Source organism: Acartia tonsa, chromosome 10 (genome assembly GCF_053477335.1).
Source record: "Acartia tonsa isolate MP-2025a chromosome 10, ASM5347733v1, whole genome shotgun sequence".
NCBI classification, from domain to species: domain Eukaryota; kingdom Metazoa; phylum Arthropoda; class Copepoda; order Calanoida; family Acartiidae; genus Acartia; species Acartia tonsa.
The window spans coordinates 47,486,223-47,505,315 of record NC_137269.1 but is presented as its reverse complement, the minus strand read 5'-3'; the positions used below and the strand labels follow the sequence as shown (position 1 = coordinate 47,505,315).

Genomic DNA, 19,093 nt, shown 5'->3' with positions numbered 1-19,093 from the left:
ATGTCCCCCACAGGGTATGGAAACACATTTTTAAAGTTAAACAGAAAGGGAGAGTTTAGTAAAAAATATATGAAAAACAAACAAATACACATTATGGAACGCAAAAGGTGGTTCATCATTTTCCGCGAATGTCTCAAATTATAATTTGTTACAATCGCAAAAACTATCCTAAGACAATGGCCGATAAATAGATGTACAATGTACATCCCCAATAATTATACACAAAATTACCCCATCTGTAGATTAATATTAGTGGTTGAAACGTTTGAACACTTAACTAATTAACAAACCCCAAAAATGTTAAACTAACGAATAAGAAACCGTTATTGTAAAACATTGGGGAATAGTGTAATAAACAACCCATTGTCTCCTCTCTCTTTGGATAAAAAAGCACTGCGAATATGGAGAATTTGCGGAACTGTGTGCACACCAACGCAATTACATGATCTACTTATCATATAATAATTACACCCTAAATTATACATCTCACTATGGATAGGTGGTCCATCAACTACGCATATTGTCATATCCGCAAAATGTTTTACATTCGCAAAAATGCATCTTAGCGAACAAATAAGAGTTTTTTATTGTATAAATAATTGTGGATTTTGCCTAATTGGTCATGATATATTTTTAATGTAATTGGTCAAACAACCTATCTAAAGTAACAGGATGTTTGTGTGTCTGTGTGTTTGTTTGTACCGAAGGATCTCGCTAACCGCTGAACCGATCGGGTTCTCCTTAACAGAGTAGCTTTTCATAGGTCCCGGGAAGGTTTATAACTTTTCTTGGGGGGTGGGACACCCCAACCCCTCAAAAAAAATGAAAATCCCCTCCCCCCCAATTTTTTTTTTTAAATCTAAAATAAGAAATTGGGTTATTAAATTCGACTCCCCCCTTGTAAAGTGTACCTAGAGGCCTCTAGGAGCGTAGCCGCTAGTAATATTAAAAATACTAAGCAAAAAATATCTTTTTTAATAACACGTTCTCTCATTCATTGCTACAAACTAACATTCCAAACTATTTATCTTTAGATGAATGATGTTTTTATTATCATTGAGGAGGTACACCAATTTATTGTCCATTATCTTATCCCTTAGGATCCCTGTTCATTAAGACAATCATATCCATAAGTAGCTATCAAAAATTTAAAACAATAAAGAATGTATTATTCACATTTAAATTATTTTTAAATTTTCCAATGACTCATCACATACATTCAGACAAAGCATAATACGAAAACATAAAAGCAAGGGAAAGAAAGTTTTCAATTTATGCAGGGATAAGGGATAGGAAACCTGGCCATTAATTAGGTCCCGGCCTAGATTCTAAAGGGATGTTGCAACTATTACAAATTACTATCAAACTGGCGGACGCTCCCAAGTAGCTATAGCTCTAAACCAATAAGAATCGGCCTGTTTTTAACAACCAATCACCAATTGTCGAAAATTTTAGAAGCAGACAATTATAGAAAAAATAATGATTTCGTCTGCTACTAAAAAATAAATATAAAAGGTGTTAGATCACATTAGCTTAATTATTAAATCTGCTTAGAGTTAAACATTAAAAAAGGGCCATATAGAAAAAACAAAAATAACGGGATTATTTTTTGGAAAGGAGGTAGCCATTAATATATAGGTTTATAAAAAGTTATGTTTTTTACTTTAAACTAGCTACCTGAATTTGATTCTATACTTTATCTACACACACACACACAGCTTTTTTATTAGCGTTTTATACGAAGCACTGCGCCATCCCAAAACTGGTTTATTAGGCTAGAAATAGGCCTGAAATAATATTTTCCTACGTTTCCCATCCCTTATCCCTGAATTTATGTAGCATAATCTTAAAGTGTGCTAATCTCTTGGTAAGTACCAACTTACAAGTTTTTGTGGGCATAGATCTTTATTTAAAATCATTCTTTTGTGTGCTTTCAATAATTTCTCAATGTATGCCCTACAAGAGTGTAATAGTTATTTCTCGCATCGTATTATAAACAGCTTTCCGCGGATATAGAATGTACAATTATAAGATTAAAACCAGTTTTTTTTAACCCCGAGTTGCCGAAGGAACTGGCTAAAACAAAACTGGTTTTAATCTTATGATTGTACATTTTTATATTCGTAGAAAGTTGTATATAATACGATGCTAGACATAGTTTTTTCGTATGGATGAGAACCGGTTCCTATCCACCGGATTCGAATGAATACGAGAAAAATGATTAACAATTCCTCAGGGAGGGAGGGGACATTAGGCTTGTAATTACACCAGTCCCCAATGTTTTATAATAAGGTTTTCTTATTCAACTTTGAGGTTTTAGTTGAATTTTGATTGATTGACGCATTAAGCTTAATGATCAAACGTTTCAACCACTGATTTTAATCTCCAGAATGAGTATTTTTGTCTATGGGGATTTGCATCAATTTATCGGCCATGGTCTTATCCCTTTACATCCCTGACAATTCCTACTTTGGCAAATGAAGCGAAACCCACCGAATGTCCATTAAAGTGAAGCCTTTTCAAGTAGCGTAGTTACTTTACAACAAGATTGATTCATTCAAGCCGTTTCGTATGTCAGAACTAATATGTTAAAATTAAAACATTGAGTAGTTCGAACTAATGGATATAGAATACGTATATATATTGTTAGGGGATAATTTGTCGGCAATTAATGTTGCTAATGTTCATTTATCAAGTAGAAGGGAATGGTGGGGTAAAGGTGGTAGATGGGGGTATAATTTTTTTAGCCAGCTGTGAGTGTCACTTTCTAAGAGTACATGAAAATTACTTACAATCAAATCACCAAAAACCAAAATGAAGCTTCCCTAAAATTTGAGATAAAACAAAAAGAACCGTCTTAATCAATATATTACCATTATATATTTCTAATTTGAGCTTAAACAAGGTTTCTTAATATTTATGTTAAAGTTTTCTCATTGCATACCTATACCTTTCTAATAATAATAAAACTAGTTTTGTGTTTTAAATGCATCAGATTAATGAAATCTATATTAATAGGATTATAATGCATATATAAGGGAGAGGTCATTTTCTAGTAAATCCCGTAAAGGTGTGTGTTATAAGGCCTAAAAATAGTAGTAGAACGATAAGGTGCTCTAGATATATGTATTCCCTATTGAATAGAACAATAGTGAAATTTTTTTTTTTTTTTTGATAACCGTACCTGGATTATCTAAAAAAAATACGAAATTTCTATCAAACGCTTTGTTTGGCTCAAACTGACAAAAATTTAAAAAAAATATAATTATAATAATAATGTTTTCTACAGGTACAAGGTAAAGGTCAAGAACAATCTATACCATTAAACAAAGGAAGAAGTCATTCTTTACAGGTTGATTTATTATAATTATATTTTTTTTTATTTGTGTCAGTTTGAGCCAAACAAAGCGTTTGATAGAAATTTCAGATATTCCAGGTACGGTTATCAAAAAAAAAAAAAAAAAATTTCTTCCCTATTGTTCTATTCAATAGGAAATACAAATATATAGAGCACCTTATCGTTCTACTACTATTTTTAGGCCTTATAACACACACCTTTACGGGATTTACTAGAAAATGACCTCTCCCTTTAATTCAATATGTTTTATTCTTTTTTCTACAATAGGTACTTATGTATTAGAAGTGTAACTACTTTATAAGTTTGCTATTAATCTTTAGATATTGGTCAATACGTTCCTCCACGGTCAGCGTAGGGGAAAGGGAAAAGTCATAAGGGTGAGGATGGGTAGTATCGTTATATTAGCCAGCAGGGAGAAACATTTTATCATGGTATGCAAAGATCTTCAGGAATATCCACCCATTTTAGCATACAGCTAAACTGCACAAAGAGGGTGCCATGCTCACCGAAATATATTTCAAGTATATAATTAAGAAAACTTTTTCACTGCTGTATATCTATCATAACAAGCAAAGGTAGTCATTGCACCCCCAAAAAAAAGTAGAAATCACATACTATTTTTTTAAAATTGGTTTGTAACTTTCCCAAATATTTGCAAAATACTTAGGAAATTAGTAGATGGGGGAAAGGGGGGAAGAGGATTCTATTATAGGCCATTATCCTATCCCTGTCTTGAGAAAATATGTCGGATGGTTTGTTTATGTAATATCATTTAGCCGACATCTGCAGATAACATTATTATTTAATGCAGAATTCACGTTGATCCATAATTTCATTTGGTGGGACAAAATATGAATAAACTAAAATGACAACACCCATAAGTAGCTAAGACTCAAAGAGTTATGGATGGAAATACAAGAATAAATCTATTTGGAGAAAAAACTCGAAAAAAGGAACTCAATCTGTTTAGACAAAAAAAAAACTTACCTTAAGACTTTTGGCAACTAAGCAAGTCATTGTAAAAAAAATAAATTTATTTTTCTAGGTATAGATTTGCCTTTCAATATGCCAAAGTGAAATTAAGAAAATATTTATTGAAAAACAAACATAAAGGGGTAATTTTATTACAGCCAAATTACAACCATGCTTAACCATCTCATTATTGGAATTGTAGACACATTTTCAGATATTTAATAGTTATTTCTCGCATCGTATTATAAACGGCTTTCCGCGGATATAGAATGTACAATTATAAGATTAAAACAAGTTTTTTAGCCCCGAGATGCCGAAGGCACGGGCTAAAAAAACTGGTTTTAATCTTATGATTGTACATTTCTATATTCGTAGAAAACTGGATATAATACGATGCTAGACATAGTTTTTTCGTATGGATGAGAACCGGTTCCTATCCACCGGATTCGAATGAATACGAGAAAACAATTTAAATCTTTGAATGTTAAAACTAACCTAAATTTTCCCTACTTACCCCTTATGTCATCCGTGTTTTGACGTTATCTTAACAAGGCTGACAACATCCATAAGTAGCAAAGACCAAAAAAAAAACCATTGACATGAAAAGACAGGAAATACACTTTAAGGAAATCACGAAACCTTGAAAGAATGAGATTTATGTCTTTTGAAGCATGACACGACAGACAGACGGACAAACATTGTATAGACTTGATGCGAATATGTCTTAGGCAGCCGAGAAAACCACATTTCGGACTGACTGGCTGAAGGACAGAAAAAGTGAATTATAGTGTATTTTGGCTATTGAAAGCAAATTGTTATTATAATGACTAATAATCAAAATCTTAGAATATACATCACTTCTCCTAATCTTCATAGACGATCTTTAAATTTGTCTTACTATCAAGGACATCCAAGCTTTATTTTGAAGCGGAAAAAATGAGGGGTTTCAAAGGTTTTAGAGGGGTTATCTAATGTAAGTTTGGAGAGGGGAAAACACACCCAAAAACCCCCGCCCCCCCCTGGACGTCTATGCTTCCTATGTTGTCAAAATACATAGAAGCGTAGGTAAACGTAGAGCATATAAAATACAAATCAAACTTAAATTTATAAAAAATTCTTTAGTCAAAACAACATTAAGGTATAACATATCAATTTTATAAAAGGTAATGTACGAAAGAGAAAATATATCGAGAAAATTTCTTCAATTAAATATATTCTTTATTGTAATTAAATCCAGTGTCTCCTCCCTCCCTGGACAAAAACCATTTCAAATCCTTATGTTTGTACAAACGCCACGCCTCAAGCCTCTAGGGAGGGAATCGGAGTGGGGGGGGGGAGGGACCCTTGTGTTTAATATTAATACAATATGACCTGAGGACCATTGGATTTTTCATATGAATCACAACGGTTTGTTATAGTGATCTTGAAGAATACACGGGATGGACAGCCAAACAAACATCGTTCTACTTAGTATTAAAGATTATTAAGACAACTTTTCGCTGCTTATTTTCTACTTTAAATTGTATTTTCTTGTATAAAGCGTGTGAGTGTATGTATGTGTAAGTGTGTGTGTGTGCGTAAGTATGTGTGTTTTTTTGTTTGTGTGTGTATTATAATTTTTATAAATATTCACATATCATTACAAAACTCAAAAACCTCCCTTTCCCCATTAAATTACAGGGACAAATGATAATCAAAAGTTATTGGATGTTTGTCTGCAGTTATCTCAACATTTGGTCACATACTTAAGCATTTGTCAAGATGTTGATACTAGCTTTTAACAATTTAAGTGCAATTTAAGTTTTTGTTGTTTGCCCATTAATATCTCGCTAACTGCCCCCGCCCTGCCCACTCGTCTCGTATGCCAATCTTTTAGATGCAATATAAATAATTTTTTAGATTTTTTTTATTTTATCTTTACCCGTGACAAAGCATATCTTAATGTATCAATAAGAAATTTGAAAAGAAACAGACTTTCTATTAAAAAAAATTCGTTATCATGTTTTTATTTATACATTGATAAATATACATATCATCACTTGTAAGATAGAAATAATTTTTCATTATATTGACATTTGATTTAAATATTATTTTCATTAAAGAATAAAAGAATCTACTTGGAGTAACTCTTTTTTTCTCTTCGACTATTTAAATCCTTATGTCCTAATATATAACGTAATAAGCTTTTTTCTGTCTGAAGTGAAGGATCTCGCTAACTAACGAACATATATGGTTCTCCTTTACAGTGAAGCTTCTTAAAGGTCCTAAGGTGGTTTTAGGCTATTTTTTGCCCATCCATATCCCTTTGATTATAGAGCCCCTAGATGCTAGGGGCGCAGTCACAAGTATTAAATAAAATAAAAGGATGTTTGTGTGTACAGATGGTTCCCACTAACCACTGAACCGATATGGTTCTCCTTTACAGGAAAGCTTCTCATAAGTCCTGGGAAGGTTAAAATTTATTTTGGGGGAGTATAACACCACCCTCCTATGTGAAATCACAAAAAATCCAACTAACCCAATCTAGCGGCAAAAAATGTTATTTGGTATACAGCTGATTTTAATGTAAAATACACCCTTTTGCTACTTTGGCCACGATATAACAAGCTTTCTAACTCGAAATTTACATCTTAGTATAAATCCCTTTTTTAATTGAAATACAAATAACTTAAAATGTTGAAGAAAAAAAAACATTTAAAAAGGCCATATGTTATACTTTTTATCATTATTATTTCCTACTCGCCACTCCTTTTCACGTTACCGTACACTGTCGAATTTTATAGTACTTTTTTTATATTGTTCTTTAAGATCTTTGTCACAGCTAGATTAATCATGTTTAATGCTATTTTATGGGCAGATAATAACAGCCAGATGTAATTAACATTTTATAAACGCGTTTTCTCATTTGTTAGCTTAAACTTTTAGTTACATGTTATAAATATTGATTTACAAACAATTGTGTTAATTTTCAAAAGGGGTAATTTTGTTTATCATATTATGGATATTACAGAATAATATTTTGTTATGAAAATAATAGGCAGATGATTTTGAATATGGCTTTTTTTTGCTAAGTCAGATGCATGACAATTTACGAAAAGTTAGATATAAAAATAGTATAGCCTTAAACCATCTCGGGATCTGTGTGAATCTTCCCTGAAAGTAGAACTCAATCGATTCAGTATTTATGGAAGCTACAGACAAAAATCCTTACTGCTTTAAATAATTGGATATGAAAATCCAGAAAAAGCCCACCGTGCCTTTGTCGCTTTAAATGTAATGCGCCTTGCAATTATCATTCTACTATGTCATTGCCAGCAGGGATCTAAAGGGATAAGACAATTGCCGATAAATTGATATATACATCCCCAATGATGTTACACAAAATTACCCCTTCTGTAGATTGCAATTAGTGGTTAAAACGTTTGAACCCCCAATATTCAATAAAAGTCCCCCAAGTTGATAAGCTAACGAATAAGAACACAATAAATATAAAACTTTTGGGACTAGTGTAATAAACAACCCAATGTCCCCTGCCTCCCTGATTGCATTGCTAGACAGGGAGGTGGCATATGAAGAAAAATATAATGCCTCCTTTATTTTTGCTAATCAAACTGTAATTTTCCGAAGTCAGGTTAAGAAAATAACAATTTCCCTAAAAAATTAAAGCAAAGCCACGTTTAGCTTATGGCAATTTGACAGTACATTTAAAAATTAAAAGTATACCTATGCACATGAAAAAAAAATATTATATTTCTCTCAAAATTTAAATTCTATATTTATTAATTTAGTGAAATTAAAGAAAAATCAATGTTTAAAAGGTAATTATTTTAATTGTATTTCTTTCCAATTTTCAAAGTCTAAAACAACTTAGTACATTTTAAAATTTTATCCTATTATATAAAGTAGTAAGCTTTTTAGTCCGTATTGAAGGATCTCGCAAACTGCTGTACTTATATGGTTCTCCTTTACAATGCAAGCTTCTCATAGTTACTGGGAAGGTTTAAAAATTAATTTTGGGGGGGAGGGGGAGAATTATAATTTTTCTTTTTGAAATTACCCCTTCATTAGGAAGCATTTTTAACGTCTTTACTTATGACGCGGTGATAAGCCTAGAGTCGAACCTACGGCGACGAGCGGATGCACTACGTGTTGAGCCACGGTCGCAGGTCTGCTTAATAGTACACAATATTTGTATTCAAAAAAAAGTTTTTTCAATAAATTTATGAAACATAAGATTCTGTATAATCTAAATTAAGTAAAATTATAGAATAATTAATATAAAAATTTCCTATGTAGGGGTCATATACTCATGAAAGAATGAACTCATTTTAAATAGTACAAACATTTTTATCAATAATGAAACATCCGTGCTTACCCCTAAAGTCACTATCAATCACAAACCCAGAACTTATTTGAGATAAATAAGTCCTATGTCTAAACGGCCTATACCTACAATGTTCAATGTTACAGGAATCAGCATGCACAGTTTCAAATCGAAGAAGAACAAACGAACATAGTCTAAATTTGGCAAAGCTTTGCATTTATTAGGAATTTATGTTTTTGGAGACTCTTTGTGAATACAGCCCTTTCCAACGTATTTTCAAAAGCGAAGCTTTTCCATAAATATGGCCTGTAAGTCGGTCCGTCTGTACGTGACAGCTAGATATTTACTAAAATTTAGAAATGTTAGGATTGTCTTATCGAATTCAAACTTTAGATTCTGATTCCTGTAAAAAATAGGTAAGATATAAAGGTTGAAAACTGCAGTTACGAAAAAAATAAGGTCTTATAATTTTTGACATTTTTTAATGAAATGATTATTTTATTTAGGTATCTGGTTTTTGAAGCAATGATTCCTAAGACAACAAGCTGTAATCAAGTAATCAAGTTTCAAAAAATAAGTACGTCCTTAAACAGAATCCTGTACTAACGCAATTTTGCAACAAGATAATTTACTACTTTTTTTTATAATTCTTAAATCAATAGGTATTCTTCTTATTAAGTTTTATGTTTATGTTCTTTTATTTTACCGTTTGATTTCAGAGCTTCGCTATATATGGATGTTGTCATCCTTGTTGAATGCAACATTACCCCCACTTAATACCCAAGTATTTATAATGTATCATATTTTAATAACGGAAAAACTGCAAATAAATCTTTTTTAACAAGCTCATTTAATCAGGGACCTAAAGGAACAAGACAATGGCAGATAAATAGATATACATCCCCAATAATGATACACAAAATTACCATTTCAGTAGGTAAAAATTAGTGGCTCAACTTAATTAACCAACCAACTAAAATTCACTAAAGTCCACAAAGTTGTTAAGAAAACGTTAATAGAAAAACTTTGGGGACTAGCGTAATAAACAGCCCATTGTCCTCTCTCTCTGACATTTAATAGTGGGATGTGTATGTGTGTGTGTGTCCAGAAAGATCTTTAAAACAGCTTCGCCCAGCTATAGGCCAATAATTTTCAGAAAGGCTTAATAATTAGAATTGTCCTATCGTCCTACCGATTTTATAACTTATACCAGGATTACTATAACAATGTGGTTTAATTTGAAACGCAATCATTTAGCCAAATACTAGAAAGTAATAGATTTTTAATTATCTTTCGATAAATTCTTTTTTCAATATTTTATTGTATTTGTAAAGTAGATGATTTATTTAGTTGATATAATACGGATTATTAGAATCATATTAAAATTAAATATTATATGCATAAATAACACGTGTCAAATGCACAGAATTACGTTGGTACATATGAGTAAAATTTAAAATCAGTTTTACGGTTTTTTTGGGAAAAAAATAATAACCCAGCCCCACTAAGACTAATGCAGAAATTGATATATTATTACTTGGATCTTACACCAGATTTTCATATTTTCTCATAAAGTGAAACTTGCAGGGGACTTTCTTTACCCAATCCCCTCCCATCCTACTGGATGAACGAACTAACCTATAAACGAGTATTGGGGTTGGGGAATAAAATAAATCATATCTTAAAAACGTAAATTCTTTCATTTTATTTTGAATTTAACTTCTTTTATGGACCATGTCATTAACACAATTTCTATATATTTATGTATAAGGCTTCGCCTCTATGTTTATATTTTTTCCTTGTAAAATATTAGTATTACATATTAATCTTGAAAAAATAGTCTAATTGGTGATAACACGAAACCTGTAAAAAATAAGCATAACTGGCATAACTGGCAGACAGACGGACAAAACAATGTATAACACGCCTATTCAGGAATCTTTGATGAAAATTTCAGCTGTCTTCAATAGCAGTCAAAAAAATACAATTACCATAAAGCGCTACAGGATGAATGAAGGACGGACAGACAAGTGAATTATAGAGTAGCTTTGCTATTAACAATTAGGTATCATAACAAGCAAAGTAGACTCCAATTAACAACACGTGTCAAAACAAGGTTAATCATCATTATAAGAATCGCAGTATTATTTAAGAATAAGAAAAGTTAAAAGTTTCTCAAAGGGTCAGTAAAACCTTAAATATGTAGGTTTACAGATAATAAAAAATACAAATGGTTACTTTCCTTTGAAATCAAATGCATGATCCAATTTTTAACATTTCTCCATTACATATGTAAAAAATCTACAATAAAAATATCGGTAGGAGGTATCTTAATTTTCTACTGTGTAGTTTTAAAACATTTTGAAATCTTCAATTTTCTTTAATACTAACCTAGACTTATTTTGTTTGATTAGCCATAATTTCTAACCTATGATGGTTAACTTCAAATATTTATAAAAATAGTCAAAAACTTCATGCGAAAATGTTATTGGAGGGGGGGGGGGGGAGGGTTTCATCTGACTGCAACAAGAATCATCACGTGGATTTGAGATAAAAATTAATTCCTAACAGCGTCATGCAAAGATAAAACTGGTTTGGATTTGTAGAAATAATTAAATAAAAGCTCCGTAATAATAAAGAATAGGATATCTTAGATCATGGTATTAATTATCAAAAAATTTTCATTTCTTCAAAAATAATTTTCATATGATTATTATACTATTTTACATTAAAAATGAACGTACTTTTAGAAAGGGGAATATATTAATAGTCTTTTCAGTATGGTTTCTAAACTGATTATTAATGTCCGCTGGATTAGAACCGGTTCTAAATCATACTGAAAAATCATGTATCGTATTATAGACAATTTTCTACGAATTATAAAATAAAAATGATAATATTAGTACCAGTTTTGTTATTAATCTTATTCTTTTTCTATTTACTATCCGCGAAAAGCTGTCTAAAATACGACGATGCGATAAATAAATATTTCAAATACATTTCAACTTTAAAAATACCTAATACCTTTAGGCAAAAAATTTAAGTCTTTTTGTCTAATGCTTAAGACTCATGCTTAACTAATGAGCCGATTGAGTTCTCCATTTTAGGCTTCACGTTAGTCCCAGAAAATTTTTGACGATTTTTTAAATATTTGAATACATGTCCAGTAGATGATGGGGACGGGGAGTGGGTCTTATATATGAGGTCAGGTTTTGACCCCCCGCCCCCTTTTTCTCACAGCAAACTGGTAAATCACGGTACATGTGCCTGTTTTAAGTGCAAGAAACAAAAATAAACATTAAACGTATAAACAAAGCTAAAATAAAGAAGATGTGCGATGATTTCCACATCTGTATTACATAATTAAAACACAAAAGCAGCAAATTATGTTTCTATGTCTTGACTAAAAACAGGGTTTTTTAAGAGTAAGACAATGTAAAATGTCGAATTTCCGCTCCATCTTTGATTTTATTATCTTTGTCATTATGTTTTATAGCAATTAGTGGAAGATATTTTAGGATAATATCCGGAAATGGATGCACACCTAAATTAAACATGTCTGAACTATTTGAGACCACATATGTTAGGTTAAATTAACTCAAATTAAAAAAGGAAAGTCTTTGTTTTTTGTTTATCTACAAAAAAAACTTCTTTGGTAACAAAAAGTCACACTACGAGAACTTATATGAAATTAACAGTATGTTTGTTTGTCTGTCCTTAACATATTGTTAACTATTCACCTACCCAAGAGAAATCACTATCTATTTTTAGTAGCGAAGCCACTCTTTTAATTTAACTGTCGTCATCATCCAAAATAAAACAAGGTTTTGTGTTTATTTTCTCCAATAAATCTATTGATTTTAATAAATACACTTAAAATCTACTTGTACGTATTCCCTTCTACAATTTTTTGTGCTTCGCTACTTATGGATGTTGTCATCCTTGTTTTACTTTTACTTTTATTCCTAAATGGAAAGTGGATGATCTATTAACCCCCCTCTCCTTCCCCAAGTGCCTCTAGAGACGCCAACAAATTATTTGTCTAAATCAACAAAGTCTTGGATACCACGACCTTTGTCCAAACACGAACCATAACATTCCTGAAAAACGTTGCAAAGACTCGACCTCAATTTGTTGGACAAAACTTTTAGGAAAAGCAATTTTTAAAAAGTAGCTTCACAAAAAATGTGGATTTTCCTTTTAAAACGTTTTGTCATGAGTATTAATTATGAAGAAAAGTTAAACATATAAAGGCCAAGGATAAAACTTCAATTAATTTTAAAATAAAGTTCAGATTTGCATTTCAAACCATGAGGAATTCAAAATGATTTTAATAAATAGAGCGACTGTAAGATACTAGCGGCTACGCCCCTAGAGGACTCTAGAAGCTATTGTTGAGGGGAGGGGAAGTCGACCACCCTAGTTTCAACTGAAGTATTTTAAAAAGTTAAAAGCATTTTTCGGAGGGGAGACATTTCTTTCTCGGGCGATTTCTCTTGGCAAGGTGGTGGTACCCTCCCCAAAAATAGTTATAAACCTTCCCATGACCTATGGGAAGCTACCCTGAAACGGAAAACCACATCAGTTCAGTGGTTAGCGAGATCTTTTGGTAGAGACATACAGACAGAAACACATATCATGTAACTTTATTATAAGGATTACTAGATTAGCCGATCAAGTAAACCAGAGGTCACTCAGATCTCTGTACTATATTAGAAATGACAGAGGAAAATTTATAAATAGCTTCCTACCCTTTAATTGTCTCAATTTGGCCGTCGTCATTTTAACAGATTTTTTATTTGTTCTAGTAACGTTGCCTCCTATACACTGTCGAGTTTTCATTTCCCTCTAATTTAATATATAATATTTTTAATATCAAAAGGGAAAGTTCCATGAAAGTGAAATGTAAATTCTTTTTTTTTAAACTAGCGGCTACGCCCTTAGAGGCCTCTAGGAGCACTTGAGGGGGAGGGGAGTCAAAGCTACCCACAAAATTCTAGCTTTAAAAAGAAAAAGCCAAATAAAATTGTGGGGGTCATTTTTTTTTCTATGAGGTTCGTGATTCCATTCACCAATATACCTGAATATGAACCTTTAAAGGACCTATGAGAAGATACATTGTATTGTAATGGAGAATCATAACGGTTCAGGAAATAGCGAGATCCTTTGGTACACACACAAACAGACATCCTGTTACTTTTATATAAGGATATGAATCTAGGTCCTTGGCCATCATTTACTATAATTTCGATATACTAAAAGATTCATTTAAAAAGAAAGTTGAAAAAAATAGTTTTTTTAAATATAAATATAGAGCAATGTTAATGGAAATAAAGACATTCATATTCATAGAACAATCCCTTTTAACAACTTTTGATAAAATTAATTTCCTCATACGATTATCACTATCAATATTCAACAAGAATGATAATAAATGCAATTATAAGTAGCGCAGCTACTCTACTGTTCATGCAAAAAGTTAAAAGAATCATAAAATTAGAAGGGGGGGGGGGTGAAGTTTCTTGGTCCTTTAAAATTGTTGAATCATGGAAAGAAAACAAAGTAGCGGGTTTAGTCGTATTTTCACAGTAGCTTATGATGGGTTATTTTAGGTTAAGTTAGGTAAATGTTATTGATTTCCGCAGTGTTAGGAAATTGGCCCCGCAGGGTTAGAGCCGCCCGCAATGGCTAAAAATATGAGAAAGGCTACTGTGAAAAAACGAAGAGACCTACTACTACTATAATGTGTTACGCTACTTATTAGCGCTTTCATCCTTGTTTTTATCAAATTAAACTCACTTGTCGAATATTTAGTGCAATCATAAATATAAACTGGTGCATAGTAATTTTTAATAGCCATCAAAACTTTTATTAAGATCTCACAAAGTAATAAAAGAACATTAGATAATGATTAATAAAATTAATAACATAAGAATTTGTAACTAAAGGTGTTCTTTAAAACTTAGGATTACGCACTCAGTCAAACTTTAACTAATTTTCCTAAAATATTAATATTTAAATAATGAATCTTTAATATAAACTTCAACAATATCGCTTACTACCAAAATTTTGTATTGGGGTTTAAGGTTTCAAACCTAGCAAAACTCAGAAGATTTAATCATAATACAAATCAACATGCAAGTAATAAATCTCTTATTTAATCTTTGCATGTAGGCTTCCTTGTTTTAAAGAACATCAATCAAAAATAGCTTAATTGAGAAATTGCTTTACAGAAAATCTATTATCTAACATTGCTATTACTAATTACTAATTCAAATTATGTAAACAAAAAAAAAGTATTGTATGTCACCGCCAATAAATTGCAGTAAACTGCAGTTCATGCAAAATATAAAAAAATCCGCCAGTTGAAAAATCACTTATTTTTACCAAACAGGGGAGGAAGGGCAGAAATGAAAAAGGATGCTGTTTAAATAATGGTTCCAAGGGGAATGGGGAAGTTGTGGCCTAGGATGGTTTGGGTTAGGTGAGGTAATATAGAGCAGGATGGCAAGGAATGGGGTGGCTATGTATAAAATGAAACAGGGAGATGAATTATGAAAATCAAATGGCTAGCAGAGTACGACTGTACAGGTATGGGTGTAAAAGGGTGTTTTATCTCTCCCACAAAACAAATTTTTGAAAGTTTTTTTAATCCCCCCCACCCAAACTATTGAAGACTTTTGAAATAAAGCTTGGACGTCCTTGCAATAATAAGTGGGGAATACAATCTATACCATTCAAGAATATAACTTTTATTTAATACATAACTTTTGCTGTAAAAAAAAGATAAAAACCGGTTCATAGCTAAATGCAAAATAATTCCTTTTCAGAATTTATTAGGTATATCTTTAAAAATGGTGAAATAATTTTTTTTAACTATTTGTTTTTACTACAAATGTCCTGGAAAGGTGTACATGTCATGAAAAGAATAATCATGAAATATGCGGATCTCACAGTGGTCTATCCAGGGATCTAAAGGGATAAGACAGGGGCCGATAAGTTAATGTACATCCCCAATGATAATATACAAAATAACCCCTAATGTAGATTACAATTCCTGGTTGAAACGTTTAGACACTCAATTTAATGAACCAAACAATGAAAACTCTATAAAAGTCCACAGATTTTAAAACATTATTATAAAACTTTGGAGACCAATGCAATAAACATCCCAATGTCCCCTCCCTCCCTGGGTGTCCCAGTGGTCTCCTAAAGTGGTCACACCTCTCTCATATTCAACACTCACTAGAATTCAACACAGTTACCAAATTTTAATTGTTTGGGCTGTTTAGACCACCACCCACTTCTCCTTACAACTATTTAAGCTTGAAATAATGTTAACCCTTTTTCCAATTAAAATCTAGCAAAGACAAAATTACAAGAATCAAGAATTAAAAGAATGTCATTGTCCATTGTCGTTTTCAACATTTAAAAATAGCTTAAAGTTCTACATTTTCATCAACAGCATATGATAATTTTTATAATAAGGTAAAGAAAAATAATACATCTTGTCTCTATGCAAATTATTAAATAAGGCAAACTTATTTCTATAGGATTGCCTTTCTAAATTTTTACATTTCAGTGGGTTGGAAAAAAGGGTCAGATGTTAAAATTGAAAATATTGCAAATTTTTTGCTAGCTATTCATTTCATGTTTAGTACATCACAACAATGCAAAAAAAATCTCTGCTAATAAAATATTACAGGGCTATCAATTCTTTATCAAATAGCGGAAAAAGGTGGCACAAAAAATAGCCTAAAGCCATACCAAGACATGAAAAATTAAATAGCTTAAAATCATTGCATAACCTACATATAGCTTTCCTTAAATTTATAACTTAATCCATTCAGTGCTTTGTTACATCTTAACTGACAAACAAAACAAAAACCTTACTACTTTATAGAATAGGTCAATATTGCTTTGTCCAAGGCATTTATGGTTTTTATTTTGCGATAATGGAAATAAGTAAATAAATTGTACATAGAACTTCAGACAAAAAATCTTCAAAACTACAAAAAAAAAATACTTTTTAGTATATGTTCATTGTTCATAAAACAATCATAAAGTTCAATATTTTTTACTTTATGTTCCTTATTTACTAAAATCCACCAATAAACAAAACATTTCTTAAAATAATCAGTCATTAAGCTCATATTTAGCCCTGAATAAAATGGTAAAGTGAAACTATTTTCATTTTGATATTGTGTAATTGTAAAACAAAAACTGCCCATGAATTATTTTTTTATTTAGGTAATATAAAAACAAATAATCTAAATGTATTAAGCTTTGAAAATAAATGAAAAATGAAAAATATGTATAACAAGGACAACATCCATTTATGGCTAAGCACCATAAATCATAAAATGGACAAACGGACAGATGTTCAAATCAGTTGTCATAAGAAAAAAGCAAAACTTTTAAAATAAGATTTATGTATTTTTAAGCATGATCGAGTTCCAGACGTATAAACTAGTATAGAATAGATGTGAATATGTCATAGCAATATGCACTAAAAAATTCAGCATTTAGAACAACACATTTTCCCTATAGAGTTACGGACTGACTGACTGACAGGCAGATAAAGTGAATAATAGAGTAGCTCCGCTACTAAAAAATATAATTTTACCATAATAAATAAAATTTTCTATTGTTTCTAAATAACTTATACCATTTTACTTTATAATTAAACTAATTAGACAGAGAGGAATTTGAATGTACTAATGTTTATTGGAAGGGCTAATAATCTATTATAAATACATATGATTTACCCTGAGGATATTGCTAACCGCTGAACCGATATGGCAACCCTTTACAATATAGCTTTTCATAGGTCTTGCGAAGGTTCATAACTATTTTGGGGGAGGGTACTACACCTATCAAAGAGAAATCGCGTAACTAGCCCAGTCGCGTAGCCTCATTTAAGCTTCATAAAACTTTTAAAATGTATCCTTGAGTAAGGTGTATTGTCTTAACCTAAAGATCTTAGTAAATACTCTTTCCGAATAGGTTGTTATTTTAATGGAAGCTTTAGAAATTTCTTGATGTGGTTTAAAACTATTTTTCTAACCTCCACCGCCCTTAAATGAGGCTAGGAGCAAAACAACTAGGTTAGAATCAAAAGATTCCTTATAGAGAATAATAAATAAAAGTCAATTCAAATTCCAAACTAAAACATCCAAGCGATAATATCCACACCTCCTTACAGGATTATCATTAAACACAACAATAACAACAATTTGTGTAAGAAACAATAAATTAATAACCCTTCCTCTACTGCAACAAAGAAAAGTAAAACAAAAGATCTAAAACCAGGAAATAAGAACAAGATCATTTATTTTCTCTTACTTATGATGACAAATTTTGCAGTGTAGCGTAACATTGAAGACTCATTGTTAAAGTGGCGGCGCGGTGTGGTTTTTAAAGTAAGGCAAGGTCATATAAAACATTAACTTTAATTTATTATCTATATTTCGTTTCTTAATTCCTTAATCATCGTGATTTGTAAAATGTATAAGTATGTTTTTTTTAACAACAACTAAATCAAATTAGGAAAAGTTAAAGTCTAGATCATTTTCAGAAACAATTTTTTAAAAAAAGGCGTGCACAGCGATTCACAAGGAGGGTTGTAAATCTGTTGGGGGGGGGGGGGGGGGTAAAAAAGGGGAGGGAAATTATAAGCACGAGGAATCAAACGTTCATTTAGCTAATTTGGCTCAATTGAAAGTTATTTTTTGTGCAAGTTTAAAATTTATTTCTACTAAAAAAATTGAAAGTATCTTACTTTGACATGAAAAAAACAAAATCTTTATAAAATTTTATTTTTTACAAAGAAATAGTTTACTGTTTTATCCCTAGAAGACCATAGTGCAAATACTTGCGCACAAATGGTGTTAAAATCATAAAACCGACATAAAAAGCAATTTTCTAATAATAATACTTTTAAATGATTCCTAATTTTTCTCTATGAACTTGAAATTTTCATAATTTACGAAAAACTTATCAATAAAACAGTCTGGTTGAATATCTCAGCAACAATGGATATAGAATATACGTGGATATTATGGCAGGAGAAATATTGTCATCAATTTAGGTTGCTTACATAGAACTCATTTATTGGTAGACAGGGGTGGGGATGTGGTCAATAGGATGAGGATTACAGTTATGTTAGCCCGCTGTGAGTATTACTATTAGAGAACATAAAAGTCGGGTGTAATATCCAAGTAATAATATATCCATTTTGGCAACGTTATACACTCATAAGATTTAATTTTGTACTAATGAGCTGTTTAATTGGAGGTTTAACCTTTCCCTACCCATAGAAATTCCCCAATAAATAGCTCTAAAATTTTCTTTGTATCAATATCATGGAAAAGAAATTTGAATGAGTCATAGGTATATCAATTATTTTTCTATATTTTTCCATTCAAGATTTGTAAAAT

The 19,093-nt window shown here is 31.3% G+C and overlaps 1 protein-coding gene across 4 annotated transcripts in view; it reads right to left on the bottom strand.

The window, feature by feature from the left end:
* The window catches only part of sn (fascin domain-containing protein singed), a 76,787-nt gene that overhangs the window by 31,768 nt on the left and 25,926 nt on the right, over positions 1–19,093 (bottom strand). The window contains exon 1 of one of the 4 annotated variants that reach the window (XM_080174802.1): positions 13,406–13,531. The exons of the other annotated variants lie outside the window; for them this stretch is intronic. Coding sequence (XP_080030928.1) covers positions 13,406–13,496 — 91 coding nt within the window. The 5' untranslated portion in view covers positions 13,497–13,531. Of the gene's footprint in view, positions 1–13,405; positions 13,532–19,093 lie in introns of those variants that run through there. 4 annotated transcript variants of the gene reach the window in all.